This window comes from Saccopteryx leptura, chromosome 8 (genome assembly GCF_036850995.1).
Source record: "Saccopteryx leptura isolate mSacLep1 chromosome 8, mSacLep1_pri_phased_curated, whole genome shotgun sequence".
In the NCBI taxonomy this organism is placed as follows: Eukaryota; Metazoa; Chordata; class Mammalia; order Chiroptera; family Emballonuridae; genus Saccopteryx; species Saccopteryx leptura.
The window spans coordinates 8,996,792-9,017,806 of record NC_089510.1 but is presented as its reverse complement, the minus strand read 5'-3'; the positions used below and the strand labels follow the sequence as shown (position 1 = coordinate 9,017,806).

At 45.4% G+C, this 21,015-nt stretch overlaps 2 protein-coding genes across 10 annotated transcripts in view; one reads left to right on the top strand and one right to left on the bottom strand.

The window, feature by feature from the left end:
• Positions 1-2,462: 2,462 nt before the first annotated feature.
• SERP1 (stress associated endoplasmic reticulum protein 1) lies at positions 2,463-6,372 on the bottom strand. Its single transcript, XM_066347854.1, has 3 exons — positions 5,889-6,372; positions 5,637-5,712; positions 2,463-4,428 (listed from the first exon to the last, which is right to left on the bottom strand). Exons 1-3 carry the CDS (start codon positions 5,970-5,972, stop codon positions 4,388-4,390), a joined length of 201 nt encoding a protein of 66 aa, XP_066203951.1. The 5' UTR covers positions 5,973-6,372; the 3' UTR covers positions 2,463-4,387.
• A 160-nt stretch (positions 6,373-6,532) lies between these two features.
• The window catches only part of EIF2A (eukaryotic translation initiation factor 2A), a 50,111-nt gene continuing 35,628 nt past the window's right edge, over positions 6,533-21,015 (top strand). For 2 of the 9 annotated variants that reach the window (XM_066347852.1, XM_066347848.1), the window contains exon 1: positions 6,968-6,986. Coding sequence is in view for 3 of the 9 variants with exons in the window: in XM_066347844.1 (XP_066203941.1) it covers positions 14,261-14,294 (34 nt within the window). In the remaining 6 variants the exon portion in view is untranslated. The other 7 variants (XM_066347853.1, XM_066347849.1, XM_066347845.1 and 4 more) reach the window with 6 other exon arrangements.

Sequence of the window (21,015 nt, the reverse complement as noted above, 5' to 3'; positions counted from 1 at the left end):
TGCTCAAGCCAGTGACCTTGGGCTCAAGCCAACGACCTTTGGGCTCAAGCCAGTGGCCATGGGGTCATGTCTATTATCTCACACTCAAGCCAGCGACCCCGTGCTGAAACTGGCTACCCCGCGCTCAAGCTGAGTGAGTTCATGCTCAGGCAACCTCGCGCTTTTGAACCTGGGTGCAGGGTCAACACTCTATCCACTGCGCCACTGCCTGGTCAGGCCCATCATTGATTCTAATATATATAAATTTACTTTGAGTTATCTAAGTCCAGATAGTTGAATTTTTCCATTCAGCTTAACTTGATAGCCTCTTATTGCACACTTATTTTTCCAAATAAGGATATTTTAATCTTTTTTTAAATTTTATTTTATTTTTTTGTATTTTTCTGAAGTTGGAAATGAGGAGGCAGACTCCTGCATGTGCCGGACTGGGATCCACCCGGAATGCCCACCAGGGGGCGATGCTCTGCCCATCTGGGGCATCCTCTGTTGCAACCAGAGCCATTCTAGCGCCTGAGGCAGGGGCCATAGAGCCATCCTCAGTGCTTGGGCCATCTTTGCTCTAATGGAGCCTTGGCTGCGGGAGGGGAAGAGAGAGACAGAGAAGGAGAGGGGGAGGGGTGGAGAAGCAGATGGGTGCTTCTCCTGTGTGTCCTGGACGGGAATCGAACCCGGGACTCCTGCACGCCAGGCTGACGCTCTACCACTGAGCCAACCAGCCAGGGCCGGATATTTTTATCTTAATTCAACTTGAAGATATAGCAGTACAAGCAGCTAGAGTAGGACTATGTTCAGACGAGGAAGAATTTTTTTTTGAGTGGTGTAGAATGTGTTGTTGAACCCAGCTCCTACTTCTTGAAGTTGTGGTTTGTGTCTGCAACAAATAATAAAAGTAACTAAAACGGTAGGTAGAGAAGAATGAGACTTCAGAAATTTTTTTTAGGCAAGAGGTAGAGAGATAGTGAGGTAGACTCCCACATGTACCCCAACCAGGATCCACCCTGCAACCTTGTCTTGGGCTGATGCTCAGTACCAAGCTATTTTTAGCACCTGAGGCTGCTGCATTCGGACCTGATCGAGCTATCCTCACTGCTTGGGGCCGTTCTTGAACCAACTGAGCCACTGGCTGCAGGACGGGTAGAGGGAGAGGAGGAAAGGGACGAGACGGGGGCGAGGGGGGGGGAGAAGCAGATAAGTGCTTCTCCTGTGTGCCCTGACTGGGAATCAAACCCAAGACATCCATAGGCCAGCCTGATGCTCTATCCACTGATCAACCAGCCAGGGCCCAAACAATTTCTAAGTATAAAATTTGTTCTAAATTTTAGATGCTAAAGCACAATAAAATTTTGTTGAACCTTCCAAGAACATAATCCAACAGTACGTGGTAATCTGTGCGACAGAACTCCAGCAGCCTCAGTGAGGAGAGAGAGCCCTGGCCCTGCAGTTGAGTGCACAGATTTTAAGTCAAAGGCCATCACAGTGCATCCTGTTACAATGAAAATCTTTTATTCTGGAAGCCCACTCAAATATTTTGAGGAACGTTATACACAACCCACCAGATACAATGAAATCCCAGGCAACCCTTTGAAATGTACTAAATTATAAAGAGTAATTCGATAATGTAATCTCAATAAAGCATTTATTCTCATACTGTGCAATATTAGATAACATATAAAATTCAGTTGGGAGCCCTGGCTGGATAGCTCAATTGGTAAGAGCACTGTCCCGAAGTACAGAGGCTGCTGGTTCGATCCCCGGTCAGAGCACTACAGGAACGGATCTGTGTTCCTGTCCCTCTCTCTCTCTCACTACCTTCTCTTTCTAAAATCAATATAAAGTTTTTAAAAATTCAACTTCAATTGGGAAAGGGAGGTCAAAAGAACTGTGCACCTGACCAGAGGTGGCATGGTGGATTGAGCGTTACCCTGGGATGCTACGGTCCCAGGTTTGAAACCCCAAGGTTGCCGACTTGAGCACAGGCTCACCAGTATGAACGTGGGCTCACTAGCGTGAACGCGGGGTCTGTGGCTTGAGCGTGGGTTCATAGACATGACCCCAAGGTCACTGGCTCGGCTGGAGCCTCTCGGTCAAGGCAAATATGAGAAGCCATCAGTGAACAAATAAAGTGCTGCAACGAGTTGATGCTTCTCATCTCTCTCCCTCCCTGTCCGTCTCTCTCGCTGAAAAACAAAAACAAAAAACTGTGCTCTTTCCTTGAACCAGACTGGATAAAACTGACATGTGGGTAACTCCTAGGTGGGGAAGTTCTTAATTCATTGCGCTTCACTCTGCTTTTATGTTTTCTTGCTATATATTGCCAGTTAAAAACTTAAATTTGTGTGTCTGGGTACTATTTATTTTATTTCAAGTACAACATAATATTAGGATTCTTTAAAATCATTTTCCATTAATTGTTAAAAAGTACACTCAGATAAGATTGCACAATCATTTTCTTATAGACAACATCAAATATTCAGGGAACTTTATTTTTAAAGAAAAAATCAAATAAGACAGTTTTCATTGACCCAAACATGCATAATCCATCCTTAATATAAAATGCACTCAATTGGAAAATCACATATGAAATACAAAGGGAATGCAATTTTACACATGTAAATGGTTGCTTGCTATAGCAAGTTAAGTCAAATTAATCAAGACATTGTACATTAAAAAGAAAAACCCACATCTTAAAGTCAATTATCTACAGTACACCAAGGGAAATTCTGATATGGAATGGTTTGACTCAAAGCAAAGAATAAGGCACCTGCTATAAATTTAGAATGATAATTTCATTTTTAATGTTACAACACAATCGAGTTAATCAAGACTTGTTGCAAAGAGGGAAACAAGTGTAGGGGTGGACTTCCTGGGTGACAAAAGCTGTAACAATGAAGATAAAAACCTGCTGGCCCAGGTCGGGTGACCCCTTCCCTATTCCAGAGCAGTCACATTCCCAGCAGCCCCCACCACCCCCTCCCCCACTCCGGGCGCCAGGAGCTCTTTGAGGTTCACGCTGTGTAGACTAGGTAGATTTCCCTTCTGTTCTTCTTAAAACAGCTTATTTTAAAAAGAAATATCCTGAGGCAATTAACAAAGCAAACGAGCAGCTTTCTGTCCAATGTATTAATACAGAGACACCTCCCAGGCTTTCTCATCACCTTACAGCTGGGTACTGAACTAGCCCACACCGGCAGTTTCAGCGGTACCAGAAAGCCCCGACCTGCCTCTCATTCCCCTCACCATGAGTAAAAAGAAAGTCCCATCAATCAGAACCCATGAGATCCTACAACAAAGGGAAAACTAAAGACTGCTTCATCTTTATCAGGAAATCCATTTCATTCCAGCCGATACATTAGTCTGATATATCTAGAACTCTAACAGAACTTAATTATAAACCTAGAAAAAGCATTTCCAAACCGAGTGTAACCTTTTAGTTGATGTGCCCTTTTGGTGTTAACAGTGCTAGTCACATGCTAAGATGTCTTCTGGCACATTGGACTCAGAGTATGCCCTCACAAGGCATCCATTTTTAGTAGTATTTTTCCCTAAAATGTTGTCTAGTATAGTAGACTGCTTTGATATATTAAAGTAAATCTGGTGAAATATAAGGTGACATAAACAAACCTTCCCTGACTTGACTCCACCATGACAGCTTTTAGTGAAACTGAAGTGACTGATATGTTACAAAACGCTCAATCAAGTTGTTTTCTTATGGCATCTAAGTTTAATATATTCATTCATGCAAATTCCAAGGTAGTGTAACAGAAATATTGTTAAAATAACATTGTGGCTAGAAGCATCTCCCTTTACATTGGGCATTTAGCTTTTAAAGTTTTCTAGGTGCTCAAGATTGTAGAAAAACTAGGCTAACTGTATAGCTATTCCATTAACAAGCACCTAATAACAGGAGTTTCATGACCCTGTATTCGGGAGTGTGCTTTCCAGATATTGTAATAAAGTGCCTAGCTATAAAAAAACGTAAGATTCCAAATTTTAAATTAAGCTAATTGCATTTTCACATTAGGGTTAACAAAATCTAGACCCTGCCTACATAGACTTAATCTAATTATCTATACTGTCTACTGTTTTAATAACCACATAAAGAAAAACTTATTCTTACATGACTGAATAAGCAGGGTCCACTACTGTAGCTTAACCATCAAATTTTATTGCTTTAATCATGTGGTGCTTTTGCAAGGCACTGTGGTATGGACTAGAAAACTTGGAATGACTTGTGAAGAAACCTTGGAATGACAGATGAATGATGATATGAAAACTCATTCTGAGGCAGGATGATTTACTGAATTGTTTTTAACCAGGGTATCAAACATCGGGAATGAGTTCAAGTTAAAATTCACAGGAGAATGGAAACATCGTAAGGTCAGTCACTTCACATGCCCATCCTGATACTTTGAATAATCTGGAAAATTGCTGAAAAGAGAAAGAGCAAATATTAAAACATGCTTTATACAAAATATGTCTGGCAAGGGGCAAATACTTATTAAGGTAGTTTGAGACCAAGAATACCCTTAAACAATTATTTGCAAATATTATGTAACTTCACTGTAATAAGAAATGAAGACAGGCCTACTGCAACAAACAATCGAATGCCCATATGTTATTTTTTTAAGTCTCAGCTTGAGTTTTATGTCCAAGTGTCCCAGAGTTTGAAAATAAGTGATCATTTTAGAAGGTACTTGCAAGTTCTAAAGCAAACAGGTTTTTCAAGCACAAAATTATTTTGGTTTATTGCTAAACATTAAGTGTCCTCTGAAGGCCTGACCTATATACTATATGCATGTTTGCTCTTTCTCACAAAGCTGAAGTTCAATAATCTTTAGGTTATATAAATATATAGTTTGGTTCTTGGCCACTTATCAGGAAAGCTTCTAATTAGTAAGTTTAGGAGACAGGGCAAATAAAATGTTTAAAAGAAACCTCAATAATTTTAGAATGTCAGAATATGAAAAGCAGAAACATGTACTTCAATTATCAACAGCTTATGTAAGATAACAAAGCGAAGAGGAAAGACATTCTGCAAACCATTTGCGGAGGCAGGAGTCTGTTACTCTTAGCAGCAGGCTGCCTGTAAACGAGTTTCTCTTACCATATGTCAAACCTTTATTAATCTAAAGACATTTGTCACATATCAAATTGCCACGTTTCTTCTATGATGAATCAATTCTTTGCACTAGCTTTGCCCTGTAAAATATACCCAGTTCTGATATAAAGATGTTAAGATTCTGGGACACGTTAAGTTCGACTAACCATATGGACATAACGTTCACGCGTTTCTTTTTTGTAAAGGAATTGATAATGAGATTGGCAAAACATTCTATCTCCTTTCGTGAGATGTTTCTGTTCTTTGTTTTGGTCTAAATTTTCTCCACCTTGACCATTACCAAGACCCTGACCTCCTTTTCGGATGTCCCGTGAGCACAAATCCAGCTGGGGGAAGTTTCTGGGGCACCCCCTCGGTGCATATGTGGGACAAGTACATCGGCTGAGATGAAACCTCTCAGTGGAGCTCCCGGCAGGTGGGTTGAGAGCTACGCGGTTAAGATTCACCACTGATGGGTCACCACGTCATCCCAAACCCGTCACCCAACCTCCAACCAACGGCAGCCCCCAACACTTACCAGAACCACAAACAACAAAAATGAAGAGAGCCAATAACCAGGGTCCTACGGACGCCTTCTCCTCGGGAGCATTTCTCTGCAAAAAGGAAAGCCCACCGTTTCCAATGCAGAAACCCAGCCCGGCCCGGGGCTGCCGGAGCCGCAGGCCGGGCCCAGTCCTTCCCCCCGGCGCCGGGCCGCCGCCCCGAGCCCCCCACGGCGCCCCGCAGCCCCGCTCCGCGGGGGGACCCCGCCGGGCCGCCCTCGCCTTACCGAGGTCTTGGCGACGTTGCCGCGCTGGGTGATGTTCTTGCTGTGCTTCTCGTTCGCCATGCGGATCCGCTGCTTGGCGACCATGTTCGCGGCGCCGCCACCTGCCCCAGGCGCTGCCGGGACTCGCTCGCTCGCTCGCTGCCCGTCGGCCGCTGCGGCGGCCCGCGCCCGGTGCCCGCGCCGCGGGAGGACGAGGCTCTCGGGCGGGCGCTGCCTCCGGCCCTGGGCCCGAGCGCGGCGGCTGCAGGCGCGGAGCGCGGGCGGGCGGGGGCCGCCGACCGACGGAGGGCGCCGCGCGGACCGGCTGGCGGGCGGGCGCGGGAGGAGGACAGCAGGCCGCCGGCACAGGCTCGCGCCGCCGCCGCCGGGAGCGTGGAGCCGAAGAGGAAGGAAGCGCAACGCAACAAGCAGACCTTGCAGCCCGTGCGCTCCGACTACTTGGGGCTCTGCTGCCAACGTCAGCACTGGGCGGACTCCGCCCCGCGGAAGTGCGGGCTCCGCCTGCCGAAGAAGGGGACGAGGGCGGGCGGGGGCGGGCGCGGGGACCCGAGCCCGGCCCTCCCAAGTTCTGCGGCGCGTGGCCCCAGAGCTGCGCGTGCGCGTCGGGGCTCCTTTTCTACGCCTCTCTCCAAACGGAAGTGAGTCGGCCCCGAGACCGGTGACCTCGGAAATACAAAATTGCTGTCTCCGCGTCTGAGTAGACGTGTAGCGGCAGGTTTTGGCCGTCGTGAACTCTGACCCGAAAGCTTGGGTTTCTCTTTCCGGGACAAGATGGCGCCGTCCACGCCGCTCCTAACAGGTGAGCTCTGAACGAGCAAAGACGGTTTCTTGAGAGCAGTTGTTTTGTGTGTCTTTGTCCATGGGGACGAGCTTAGAAGCCTTGAAGCCTGGCCGGCTTCTTCTTGTGGATTGCGGAAGAGTCGGAGGGCCTTTTGGGTTTCGTGCGGTAGCGTGGCACTCGGAAGTGAGGTCTCCCGCCCCTGGGCTTCTGCATTCCCCCTCCCATTTGCTCATCCATCATTCTTCCCGCTGCTTCGAGTTCTTCAGGAGTGGAGGAAGGAAGATAACAGAACGTGCTAGCTGAATTTGTTACCCTGGGTTTGCAGTACTCCTATTGCACGAACTTCTGTTGACAGACCTTTTTGACAGTGTGAAGCCATTTAGCTCTGTAATAAGGATAAAAGTACGAATACGTGACTCAGTCCGTGAGAATGACCATACTTTCTATTTAAGTAATAAAACCAAGTTTTGTACTCCTTGCTTGAATGAACTTTGTAGAACTGACTTGGAAGAGTGGAGCTGTGGAAGTATACTTTTTCACGGGATGAGAGTGTGGTCTGGGATGGTAGCAGTGAGCGTCCTAGAGACAATCCAGCAATGTTTGGTGTTGAAGTAGCTATGAGCATTTTAGAATTAGAATATGAGAGGATTGCTGAGATTGTGAAGCCGAGGCGGAGTGTATAATGTTGGAGACGGTATAAATAAACTTAGTCTTGGACAGTGTCAGGGAAGATTCTGGACTAGGATCATGGCTGGGAGTCCCTGTGAGTGTCAAGTAAGGAGCGGGGGAGTTGAGAAGGAAAAGAAGGCTTCGATTAAATACCCGACGACTTAACTCAAGTAGAAGGAAAAAGAAGTCATTAGGAGACAGGTCGTTTCCTTTGGTGGAAAGAGATTATTTGCCCCTGAGGCTAGAAAGGAAACTTCTTAGCTTTTGCAGTTTTTGCCATTCTGCATTTAAGATCTTTGTCATTACATACTGTGCTCACTCATATTCAGTCCATACCAGTTTATTCATCAGATATGTATCAAATACTGACTAAACTTTGTTAGAAAATATGCCAGGCAGATACTGTTAAAAGGCGTAATTGTGTAATTTGTAATGCATTTTTCTCTAGCTTAACAAGGGTAGCTTGTATACTATTCACAATGTTGACATACTAAATGCTTATTTGAACTCTAATTTTAAAAATTAGCACATTTTAAAAATCTGATAAATTTTCTTACTTTTTAAAAATATGAGCAGTGGTTCCTCACTGTTTACAGGGCAGATTTCATCCTGTTTGTGAGGTCGGTTCCTCGGTGGAAAATATCTTACACTGTTTAGTGTAGCATGTGGAATCCTTTATAACCTTTGAGTAGCTTTTGACATTTTGTTTCCTTGCCATTCCATCCTGGTTAGTGCTCCATCTCTACTGAACTGCTTATAAAACACTTGAACAACATTTCTGCAACCTAGGACTACCCTCTTTTTCTTTATTTGGCTAGCATCTTTTTATCTTTTAAGATTCACCTCAGACATTATTGCTTTGTGAAGCCTTTCCGTACTCTTCCCAGAAAGTCTTTCTTCAAGCTATCTTGTACCTCATATATACTTGAATTTCTTTTCTCACTTATCACATAGGATAACTAGTTAGTTAGCTGCTTTTCTCTCCTACAAAACATTGAACTCCTTGCCTGACCAGGAGGTGGCACAGTGGATAGAGTGTGGGACTGGGACGCGGAGGACCCAGGTTCGAGACCCTGAGGTCACTAGCTTGAGTGCGGGCTCATCGGGTTTGAGCAAGGCTCACCAGCTTGAGCCCAAGGTTGCTCCCTCGAGCAAGGGGTCACTTGGTCTGCTGTACCCCCCAGTCAAGGCACATATGAGAAATCAGTCAATGAACAACTAAGATGCCACAATGAATTGATGTTTCTCATCTCTCTCCCTTACTGTTTATCTGTCCCTCTCTCTGGCTCTCTCTGTCTCTGCCACACACACACACACACACACACAAAAACAAACCAAAAAAACCCTTTGAACTCCTTGATTGTAGGGGTAGAGTCTTATTCCTTTTTTTCAATACCGAGTACAGTGCCTGGTATACTCTAAAGCAGGGGTCCCCAAACTATGGCCCGTGGGCCACATGCGGCCCCCTGAGGCCATTTATCCGACCCCGCCGCACTTCCGGAAGGGGCACCTTTTTCATTGGTGGTCAGTGAGAGGAGCACATTGACCATCTCATTAGCCAAAAGCAGGCCCATAGTTCCCATTGAAATAATGGTCAGTTTGTTGATTTAAATTTACTTGTTCTTTAAATATTGTATTTGTTCCCGTTTTGTTTTTATACTTTAAAATAAGATATGTGCAGTATGCATAGGAATTTGTTCATAGTTTTTTTATAGTTCGGCCCTCCAACGGTCTGAGGGACAGTGACCTGGCCCCCTGTGTAAAAAGTTTGGGGACCCCTGCTCTAAAGGTTTAATGGAGGAATAAATTAATGAAAAATAAACACAGTATAGTCAAATTAACCAAGAATGACAACTTTTTTTTTTTTTTACAATGCTTAAAATCAAGAACTTTGTATGAGTTGAAAGGTTATGTAGTCAGCCTATGCCATCATTTTCTCATATTCATAGGAGCCCAGAGAGACTAAATGATTAAATTCTTTTGGCAATTGGTAGTCAGGATTATATTCAGTCATTCAACTTTATCGTCTTTTTTTTTTTTCCACTAAAACATACTGATTGTTGACAAAAGAAATGTTGAAACCTGTAGAGAATTTTTATAAGCATTTCAGCTGGACCTGGCCTGTGGCTCAGTGGATAGAGTGTCAGCCAGATGTATGGACGTCCCGGGTTCCATTCCCAGTTGGGGCACACTGGAGAAGCAGCCATCTGCTTCTCCCCCTTCCCTCTCCCCCTTCCCTCTCTCTTCTTCTCCCACGGCCAGTGGCTCAACTGGTTTGAGCATGGCCCCAGGTGCTAAAAATCTCAGTACTAGAGCATTGTCCCCCCGGATGGAGTTACTGGGTGGATGGATCCCGGTCTGGGAACATGCAGGAGTCTGCCTCACTATCTCCCCTCCTCTCACCTAAAAAAAAAAAAAAAAAGAGTTGGAGCCAAACTGACAACACATGCAGGGGAAGCAAGACCTCAAATGCTCCAGAGCAGAGGTTAGGAAACTTTTTGGCTGAGAGAGCCATGAACACCACATATTTTAAAATGTAATTCTGTGAGAGCCATACAACTACCCGTGTACGTTACGCATTATCCAATAAAAATTTGGTGTTGTCCCAGAGGACAGCTGTGATTGGCTCCAGCCACCCGCAACCATGAACATGAGCGGTAGGAAATGAATGGATTGTAATACATGAGAATGTTTTATATTTTTAACATTATTATTATTTTTATTAAAGATTTGTCTGCGAGCCAGATGCAGCCATCAAAAGAGCCACATCTGGCTCGCGAGCCATAGGTTCCCGACCCCTGCTCCAGAGACTAGTGTTGCAGCTTCTAGTATGCATTTGAAATTAAAGAAGGAGTTTAAGAAGGATTACTTGAAGGTGGGAGAAAGCAAGGTGGGGACTGGATTACAGGGTAGTTAACAAGGTTATCTGCTTCCTTAAGAGTGCTTATTCCAAAGCTGTGTTAACCTAGTTGCAGTGGACAGGGCTTGCTTAGGGCAAAGATGAACCTTGCACTGAAAACGAATAGACCTGGGAGGTGACTACCCACCATGACCTGCCCAGTTAGGAATTTATGATCGGATCACCCTCTGAGGTGACTTTCCATAGGACCGCTTATTTTTCGTCCACATGATTAATCTTTTAAACATTTTTATTATAGACATGTTAATTAGCAAATCGAATATTTTACTTCCAGAATATCTTTTAAACTTAGACCGTGGGATTTGGAGTTGTGAATAATTTGGAGATTACACAGTAAATTTTATTAGTCTCTACTTTTCAATGGAAATGGCAAAAAGCCAAAGCATGTGAAAAGATTAATTCAGAAAACTTGATGTAACCTCAAAGCTTCAGTATTGTCACATGTAGATACTTGAATGATTAAAAAAATCTGCTGTTTTTCATCCGGCACTCTTGACTTCTCCTTAATTAAAGTTGTCCTCAGGCTGACGTTCTGCACGGGAGCCGCAGGTGTGCGTGCGGCCGGTTCAGCAGCCCCGTGGGAAAGAGCACACTTCTGCCAGTCACAAGGCTGGACGTCTTTAGCGTGGCTTGGCCCTTGTTCATCTGTGAATCAGTCCATTTTTAATCAGATCACCGGGCCCAAATTACGTACTCACCCCTGGATGGTTCCAGTGGAGAATTAGAGTCACCTAGAAAGGGGGCCCTGGAAGCGAGGCACGGAAAACAGTAGTGGCCTTCCATGAAAACCATGACGTCATAATCAGCTTGCCTCGCTGAGGCCATTGAGTTCATTTATTAAAACCTGGGTCGTTTTCCTAAGTGGATAAATGTACTTCAGTGGGTGTAAAGGTTGGAAAGGGTATCTATTATCAATATAATAATCACCATATCCCCGGGATAGGGCCCATGTTTGTTGAAGCCTAGTCATTGTCTCATATTAACTCAGGCCTAGAGCAGGAAATTATATGTGAGTATCCTGGAAAGTTTTAAAAATATATTATGTATGTGCAATATTTAATATAATTACTGTTTTCAAACAGTTATTCTGTGTGAAACTCTGGCACTTAACTTGTTGCTTTAATGAAGGAACTGTTTGCATTATCTAGATGTTTCTTTCTAATAGAACAAACATATTGCCAGATTCCCTTTGACTAAAAAGAGAAATCATTAAAAACAAGAAATCATATTCAGTCTCAACGCACAGTCAAGCTGGCTCCACATTCTGGTCACTGTTCCACATTCAGTCACTGCGACTTAAGATCAATTCCTCATTGGAAAGTCCTATGTAGAAAAAAATTGTTTTAGTTATTGAAAGGAGTTTATTTTGAGTTTATGTTTATTTTTGCTTTCATGAACTTATAATACAGTTTGTCTTATGTTATGAACTCAGTTTTGTGTTTCTTCTCTTACGCTTTGTATATTTATTCAAATTTATACAAAAAGTTGCTCAAGCTGATTAAACCCAAAAAAGTATCTTTAGTGGTACCATGTCTTGTAGCACTTCCTCAGAGTTATGCTTCTATGAAGGGAGGTGTGAAGTAAAATATTTGTTTTAAATAGTCTTAGATGTTTGAGCTATAATGATTCGAGATATTTTTAGTGAATTCAGTTGATAATTAGTTCCCCTAAAATAGGCACATCTACAGTGTGTCTGTAAAGCCATGGTGCACTTTTGACCGGTCACAGGAAAGCAACAAAAGATGATAGAAATGTGAAATCTGCACCAAATAAAAGGAAAACTCTCCTAGTTTCATACCTATTCAGTGCAGTTCGATGTGGGCTCACGCACAGATGTTTTAGGGCTCCTTAGGTAGCTATCCCGTATAGCCTCTACAGACTCATCACTGACTGATGGCCTACCAGAACGGGGTTTCTCCACCAAACTGCCGGTTTCCTTCAACTGCTTATCCCACCGAGTAATGTTATTCCTATGTGGTGGCGCTTTGTTATAAACGCGCCAATATTCACGTTGCACTTTGGTCACGGATTCGAATTTAGCAAGCCACAGAACACACTGAACTTTCCTCTGTACCGTCCACATCTCGACTGGCATGGCCGTGGGCTGCTCCGCTGTATACACGGTGTTACATCGTCATCTGCGCATCCGCACATGCTGCCACATCATCCTACAGAAACTAGGAAGGTTTCCCTTTTATTTGATACAGATTTCACGTTTCTGTCATCTTTTGTTGCTTTCCTGTGACCGGTCAAAAGTGCCCCATGACTTTACGGACACACTGTATTATAAAGCAGCATGTAGCAAGAAGGTTGTCTAATATTAATGGATACTTTTGTCTCATAGAATATATTTTTTTACCTTAGTACAAAAATCTTGGTCTATTCAACTTTTGGTTTTAATTTATGTTGAAAAGCTTTCAAGTGGTTTAATTTCTTGCCGTTTTGTGAAGGAAGCATTACCCAGAACAATAGGCTTGTTAAAGGCCCTTTATTTTGCTATAATTAAGACTGTTGTGAAACCAGTAAAGAGTGTTTCCATGGACCCTTCTTCTAGCTTTCCGCAATGGTGTCTTATATAACCATTGTATATTATCATGACCAAGAAATTGGCACTGATACAGTAGTATTTGCTACACTGTAGTCCTTCTTAGGGTTTCACCAGTGTGTGTGTGTGTGTGTGTGTGTGTGTGTGTGTGTGTGCGCGCAGTTTAAGGAGATTTATCACGTGTAGATTCATGTAACTGTCGCTGTCAGAATATAAAACTGCTCCATTAACACAAGGAAGATACTGACCTTTGACTTGGTACCTTCTTCCAACTCTGCCCCTTGGCCACCGCTGATTTGTCCTCTGTCGTGGTGATTTTGTCATTTCAAGAGTGTTCTGTAAATGAAATCATAGAACATATAACGTTTGGGTTTTTGTTTTTAAAGTGTTCTTTATGTAGAATGTGAACATGTGCATGTAGAAAAGCAACCAATTGATTTGACTCCAGATCCTTCACTTCTCCGGGAACTGAAACCCGCGGGAGACTGCGCTCGAGCAGGAGAGACCTGACGTTGTGCACACTGACTTTTCTCTCAGGTGTTGCCTTTAGGATTTTGGGTCAGTCTACATGAAAGAGTGTGAGTTCAGTGGGGTTTCCCCCACTCCGGTCTGAGTTGGGACCGGGAGTCCAATCTCATTGCACTGGCAGGGGCAGTGTCTCGTGAGCACCGCTGCCCGGGACGGAGCTGCCCGGGACGGAGCTGCCCGGGTCCTAGACGGCTGTCAGTCCTCACCTGGCTCGGGGGCGGGGCTCTCCCTGCAGTCTCTCTTATAAAAGGCCTCACCTGCAAGTACCGTCAGTTGCATAAGACATTACATTTCAGCATATGGATTGGAGGGGTGGGGTACACAAACATTTAGTCGAGCAACGCCTTTGGGGACATCCACCTGTCTGAGTTTGGGATATGGGTATGAAATAGGAGTTTGGAAAAGGAGAGCCTTACACTGGTTGTTTCTCATACCCTGAGAGTTGCCAGGGCTGTGGCCAGAAGGCCAGCTCAGTGGGTTCAGAGGAACAGCTGCCACGTTAGTATAATGTCTGAAAACCGTGAGTGTTCCCGTAAGTTAGCATTGTGGTCCGTGATAACAGGAAACAGCAAGTCTGAGGACCGAGGTCACTGGTTCCAAGGGCCGTGGGAACACAGGCAGCTGACGGGGGAGAGCTTTATTTTTTCTGTTTTGTCGGCCACCTCAGGCACGTGTTCTTGGGCCGGTGGTGAAGTCAGTAGGATGGCGTGATCACGTCACCTGTGGCACACTCATTCCCCCCAGCTCTGTGGGGACGACACCGATGGTGTGCCCTTCTGTCTTCCTGAGCCTGCATGTGGCTTCCGAAAGCACTCCCAGGTGTCTCCAAGTGCCACTGCAGCCGGTGGGAGAGACTGCCAGACCGCTGCAGGGTGACAAAATGTTACGCAACCTAGGATTAAAGTGAGATCTGGTAACTGAGCTCCCGCATGTGGGAAATTCGTTTTTTTATTAATCCACCAAGTAAGTGTTTGTTAAAACCTTAATTACAGTATTAATAAAAGAATGGCCCGTATCATACGTGATATTGCAGAGAGGACTTGCTGATAAGAAATAGCACTGTTTTGCCTGTACAGTAAGAATAGTCACAAGGCTAAGAAGCGGTCGAGGATTTGGATGCTAAAGAATTGAACCTTGGCCCTGGCCAGTGGTGCAGTGGAGAGAGCGTGGTTCCAGAACCACGTTGGAGCCCAAGTCAGAACACGTGTGAGAATGAGAAGCAATCAGTGAGTGCACAGCGAAGCAGAACAAGTTGATGCTTCTCTCTTTCTCTCTCCCTCTCTCTCTGTCTTTCCCTCTCTGCCTTCCTCTCTTTCAAATCAACAGGGAAGAAAAGAATTGAACTTCACAGTTTTTAAATTTTCTAGGAAAACATTTTCTGGCACAAAACATTTTATAAACGTCGCTAGTTTTTAGGGTAGATATCTTTAATCTTTAGTGTTTCATGCAAGGTGTAGCAAGAGACGGCGGTTCTTTGAAATCGTCTTGAGTGCAATGATGGATTCATTTATTTAATTCCCTAATGCCTAGCACAGAAATCTATGCAGGGACCAGGTCATTAAGGACATTAGATTTTGATATATTGATATATACACAGAATACTTTGCTAGGCTCCATTTTATTCAAGGGCAAGCCACCCACAACAGTTTGACAGCTCATTCTAGTGTCCTGCCTACAGTATAAGGAGACATAGTAGCCAGTTGTATATTTGTGGATGTCTAACAAGAAACATGTGATTCATTTATGTGTTTACTTACTTTCCATCTCTCTACTGGAATGGAAGTTCCATGAGGATACAGTTTTATCTTGTTCATGAAGATAAAACAAGATGGTGTTTATCTTGTTTCATTCTAACTTTAAGTTATTGACTTTAGGAGGGTACGTTGTGTTACTTTTGATACCTGAAAATTGAGCCAATTAGTTCTCAGGTAGAACAGTAGCGATCTGAGAGGGTCCCTGGGGAAGGGAAGGGGAATGTGGGTTAAAGCAGGAGCCGGGAGCGGCCCCTCCCCAGGCTTTGCTTCTTCCGGGTCATCAGAAGAGCGTAAGGTTTGCAGACAGCTGGCAGAAAGGAAAGGGACCCGGCTGTAACTGGCTGTGCACCTCAGTGAAGCCTTTTCTTCATTTCAGCTTTTACGCTATTGCTGGTAACAAGAACTCTGGCTCATAAAAGAGTAACAGTCCGAAGTCCTGTCAGTTTTATATCTTACATCAGCGGTTCTCAACCTGTGGGTCGCAACCCGGCGACTGGGGTCGCGACCCACAGGTTGAGAACCGCTGTCTTACATATTGAACACTCCTTGTTTTCCGTTTGTGCTGCCCCAGCCCTAGTCCAAGTTTCCTTAATCTCTCTTGTGGAGCTACTTTAGAACCGTCTTGATTAGTCTCTTCACATCCACTCTTATCCCTTCCAGTTTATTCTCTAAACCAGCCTTTTCAAAACGCAGATCTGGCTTTGAAAGTCTGCTTAAACTCCCCCTGAAGTCTCGCACCGTTCTGCGGCTACAGACCAACACGGCCCGACCCAGGCCACGAGGTTCTGCTGGTCGGAGCCCTGTCTGTCCTCTGGCTCCAGCTCCTTCCAGCCACGCAGCTGTCCTTTCCCTCCCCGGATGCTCCGTCACCTCTCTTGCCGTGGAGGCATTGCTCGTGTTACTGTTCTCTTGGCTTTTGAACTGCTCTTCATTCGTCAGATCTCAGCACACAGATTGCTTCATCAAGGACATACGTGCTCCAGAATCTTTTTTGTTTTAAACCTTTTTTATTTTCAATTACGGTTGACATTATTTTATTAGTTTCAGGTGTACACCCCAGTGATTAGACATTATATAACTTACTAAGTGATCATCCCAATAAATCTCACACGCGCCTGACACCGTACATAATTATTAGAATATTTTTTATTATATTCCCTAGCTGTACTTTACATCCTTATGACTATTTGTAACTACCAGTTTGTACTTGTAAATCCTTTCACCTTTATTACCTAGCCCCACAATCCCCCACCATCCGGCAGCCATCAAAATGTTCTCTGGTCAGGTAGCGCAGTGGATAGAGTGTTGGCCTGGAACACAAAAGACCCAGGTTCAAAACCCCGAGGTCCCTGGCTTGAGTGTGGGCTCACCAACTTGAGTGCAGGGTCGTTGGCTTGAGCGTGGGATCATAGACATGACCCCATGGTCGCTGGCTTGAGCCCAAAGATCTCTGGCTTGAAGCCCAAGGTCACTGGCTTGGGTCCAAGGTCACTGGCTTGAGCAAGGGGTCACTCACTCTCCTGGATCTCCCCCCCCGCCCCCCGCCAGTCAAGGCACATATGAGAAAGTAATCAATGAACAACTAAGATGCCACAATGAATAATTGATGCTTCTCATCTCTCTCCTTTCCTGTCTGTCCCTCTCTTGCCTTCTCTCCCCCCCCCCCCCTTTCGCTAAAGGGAAAAAAATGTTCTCTGTATCTATCAGTATGTTTCTGTTCTGCTTGTTTGCTTATTTTGCTTTATAGATCAACTGTTGGTAGATATGTGTTTATTTCCATTTTATTATTCATTTTTTTATCTTTTCTTTTTTTTCTTCATCTTCTTAAAGAAGAGCCTTAACATCTCATTTACTACTAGCTTGGTGGTGATGAACTCCTTTAGTTTCTTCTTGTCTGGGGAGCTCTTTATCTGTCCTTTGATTCTAAATGACAGCTTTGCAGGGTAGAGTAATCTTGGCTTTAGGTCTTTGCTTTTCATCACTTTGAATATTTCTTGCCACTCCCTTCTGGCCTGCAAAGTTTCTGTTGAGACATCAGCTGATGGTCTTCTTGGAGCTTTCTTGTATTAACTAACTGCTTTTCTCTTGCTACTTTTAAAACTCTTTCTGTTATTAAGCATTTGCATTTAAATTATGATGAGTCTTGGTGTGGACCTCTCTGGGTTCATCTTGTTTGGGGCTCTCTACACTTCCTGATGTCTATTTCCTTCACCAGGTCAGGGCAGTTTGTCGTCCTTAGTTTTCAAGTAGGTTTTCAATTTCTTGTTCTTTCCCTTCTGGCCCCCGTGATGAGAATGTGGGTGTACTCGCAGTTGTTCCAGAGGCTCCCTACATTGTCCTCTTTTTTTTTGGCTGTTCTGATTGGATGATTCTTTGCTTCCTTTTCTTTCAGATAGCTGATTTGATTCTTGGCTCTATCTACTTGACTGTAGGGTCCCTGTAAATTATTCTTCATTTCAGTTAGTGAGTCCTTTATTACTGACTGGTTCTTTTTTATGTTGTTGAGGTTCTCGCTGAATTCACTGAGCATCCATATAACTCGTGTTTTGAACTCTGATCTAGTAGGTTGCTTCTCTCCATTTTGTTTGGATTTTTTTCTGGCATTTTGTCCTGTTCTTTCATTTAAGACATGTTGCGTTGTCTCTCATTTTAGCAGCCTCCCTGCGTTTGTTCTGTGGATTAGGCTGAGCTGCATCTCCCAGCTTGGTAGAGGGTCCAGGGGCACAGCCTCCGGGATCATCCAGGCTGGGGGCTCGAGGGGCACTCCCGGTGGGCTGTGTGCAGATGAGCCTTGTTGGCTGTTGGCATGTCGATGGGAAGGACCTGCCCCCAGTCCGATCAGCTACAAGGACTGGTGTGACCGCTGGCCTGCAACCACCATGGAGGCTCAGCTGTGCGGAATCCACCCCACAGAGCAGACTACTTCAGCAGGGCTCTGGTGCTGTTGAGTCCACCTCTTTTTTTTTTTTTTTTTTTCTTTTGGTGGCAGAGACAGAGTCAGAGAGAGGGACAGATACGGACAGACAGACAGGAAGGGAGGGAGATGAGAAACATCAGTTCTTCATTGCGGCTCCTTAGTTGTTCATTGATTGATTTCTCATACGTGATTTCTCGGGGGGCTACAGCAGACCAAGTGAGCCCTTGCTCGAGCCAGAGACCTTGGGCTCAAGCTAGTGAGCCTTGCTCAAATCAGGTGAGCCCACGCTCAAGCTGGCGACCTCAGGGTCTCGAACCTGGGTCCTCCACATCCCAGTCCGACGCTCTATCCACTGTGCCACTGCCTTGTCAGGCAAGTCCACCTCTTGAGTGTGTCACTGTGGGAGTGGTTGGGTGGTACTTTGACGTGGTCTAATGCTGTCCACTAGCAGTAGTAGCTCTGGGGCCTCCAGGGAGGTGCATACCAAGGTCAGCCACCACCTGTGTTCTGCCCCAGGCCACCTGGCATGAACTACAAAGCTATACACAGATGTCTGCTACTTTGCTGGGCTTGGAGGCGCCCAAGTGAGGCCAGGCTGTGAACCAACACCAGCTGCTGCTAGTGCCAGGCCTGGGCCACTTAGGAGAGGTGCAGGGCTCACTGAGGCCAGATGCTGCTTGTTTGAGAGGTTTTAGAAACATCTGAAGAATGAGCCAGGACAGGTTGTTCATATGGAAAAGCGACTGGAAACAGCATGGGTGGCCTGAAAGTTGGGTGGGGCAGGTCTCAGGATCAGCAGGGTGGGGCTCACAGTGTGGCCAGGTTGATGGAGATCGAAACATGGTGCCTGCCCGCCTGCTCTGTGGAGTGAGGGCTCAGCAAAGGAACAGTGGCCTCTGCCAGCACTTCTGTCTAGGAGGAAGCTGCCCTCGGCTTTTACTCAGCTGCAAGATAGTTCAGTTCCTCTTCTGTCCCCAGTGTTTTTCAAGCTGCTGTCCCAGCGCTGGAGCCCAGAGGGAGGGAGTCTGAGTAAGCCCATGTAGGGGGCCCTTTAAGAGGACCGCCTGCGACTCCAGCAGCCTCTCCCTCAGCCACAATCCCTGCTGGTTTTCACAGCCAGAAGTTATGGGAATGATTCTCTTCCTGGCTTTGGAACCCTAGGCTGGAGGAGCTGCTTTGGGGCCTTCACAGTGGAGATAGCCCTCCCGATTGTTATCTGCCGTGCCTGGGTGTGGGACCAGCCTGTTCCACATGTCCGCCCCTCTTACCGGTATCAGTGTGGCTGCTTCTTCATGTCCTTAGTTGTAGGACCTCCATTCAGCTAGGTGTCGGGTTGTTCTGTAGGTTAGTGTACTTCGATGTGTTTTAGAGGATGGGAGTACCACATTTACTTATGCCGCCATCTTGACCGGAAGTCATAACCTTCCATTTTTAAATCAGAACTCTTTTATTATTCACTCTATTTGTCCCTTGTATCTTTCCTTTGTAGCACTAAAAACAGTTAAAGAATTTCATGTGTGTGACTAATTATCTGGTTAATGAGGTCAGGGACAAGGCTGATTTTCCTTCCTGTTGTATCGCCAGTATTTCAGGGTAGAGTCTGGGAGGTCGTTTTTTCTCCCCCCACAATAAGAATTTATTTACTATTGAATGAATTTAGTCAGTTCAGCTTTAGATGCTTCTAATTCAGCCATTTGCGAAGAAGAATCTAGTTCTGTACTGTAGATATTTTTGCTTATTATATCGAATTTTGTTCACACAATATTTTAGGATATTGCTATCATTGGAGACTTCTGTCTAATCTCCCTTACCCTCTTAGTTTGAATAATTGTAAATATATTAAAAATGCCTTATGTTTTTAAGAACTTTGAATATATACTGTATGTTTGTTACTATTTTGTGTATATCACACAGCCACCCTCTGACCCAGTATTTTTACTTTTACAGATTAGGAAACAGATTAGAGGTGGCGATGTAGCCAGGGTTCCACAGCAAGGTCGGAGCAGACGTCTGCCTCTGAGTTCAGTCTTTTCTACTACAGCACAACTGCATTGTCACCAGTAGCAGTTAAAATTATTTTTATTTGCCCTGGCCGGTTGGCTCAGTGGTAGAGCGTCGGCCTGGCGTGCGGGGGACCTGGGTTCGATTCCCGGCCAGGGCACATAGGAGAAGTGCCCATTTGCTTCTCCACCCCCCCTCCTTCCTCTCTGTCTCTCTCTTCCCCTCCCGCAGCCGAGGCTCCATTGGAGCAAAGATGGCCCGGGCGCTGGGAATGGCTCCTTGGCCTCTGCCCCATGCGCTAGAGTGGCTCTGGTCGCAGCAGAGCGACGCCCTGGAGGGGCAGAGCATCGCCCCCTGGTGGGCAGAGCGTTGCCCCTGGTGGGCGTGCTGGGTGGATCCCGGTCGGGCGCATGCGGGAGTCTGTCTGACTGTCTCTCCCCGTTTCCAGCTTCAGAAAAATGCAAAAAAAAAAATAAATTATTTTTATTTGTAAAAAGTTACTTGGGAGAGTAAGCTGATACAAAGAAGATTGAATTTAGATTCAGCTTCTAATTCTGTGTCCAACACCCACACATTCCGAAGATGACATTAAAAAGGTGAAAAGATAATATCTCAGTGCACATGCTTACATTTCTTATAAAACAGAGGCCCTGGCCGGTTGGCTCAGCGGTAGAGCGTCGGCCTAGCGTGCGGAGGACCCGGGTTCGATTCCCGGCCAGGGCACACAGGAGAAGCGCCCATTTGCTTCTCCACCCCTCCGCCGCGCTTTCCTCTCTGTCTCTCTCTTCCCCTCCTGCAGCCAAGGCTCCATTGGAGCAAAGATGGCCCGGGCGCTGGGGATGGCTCCTTGGCCTCTGCCTCAGGCACTAGAGTGGCTCTGGTCGCAATATGGCGACGCCCAGGATGGGCAGAGCATCGCCCCCTGGTGGGCAGAGCGTCGCCCCTGGTGGGGCGCATGCGGGAGTCTGTCTGACTGTCTCTCCCCGTTTCCAGCTTCAGAAATGAAAAAAAA

Bases quoted from the DNA above. Each gene is read 5' to 3' on its own strand.
- SERP1 (XM_066347854.1), bottom strand. From the start codon at position 5,972: ATGGTCGCCAAGCAGCGGATCCGCATGGCGAACGAGAAGCACAGCAAG. The intron at 5,713-5,888 runs GTAAGGCGAGGG...TCCTTTTTGCAG, and splicing joins GCAACGTCGCCAAGACCTCG to AGAAATGCTCCCGAGGAGAA. The intron at 4,429-5,636 runs GTAAGTGTTGGG...TTCTCTTTTCAG, and splicing joins TTTTGTTGTTTGTGGTTCTG to CAATTTTCCAGATTATTCAA.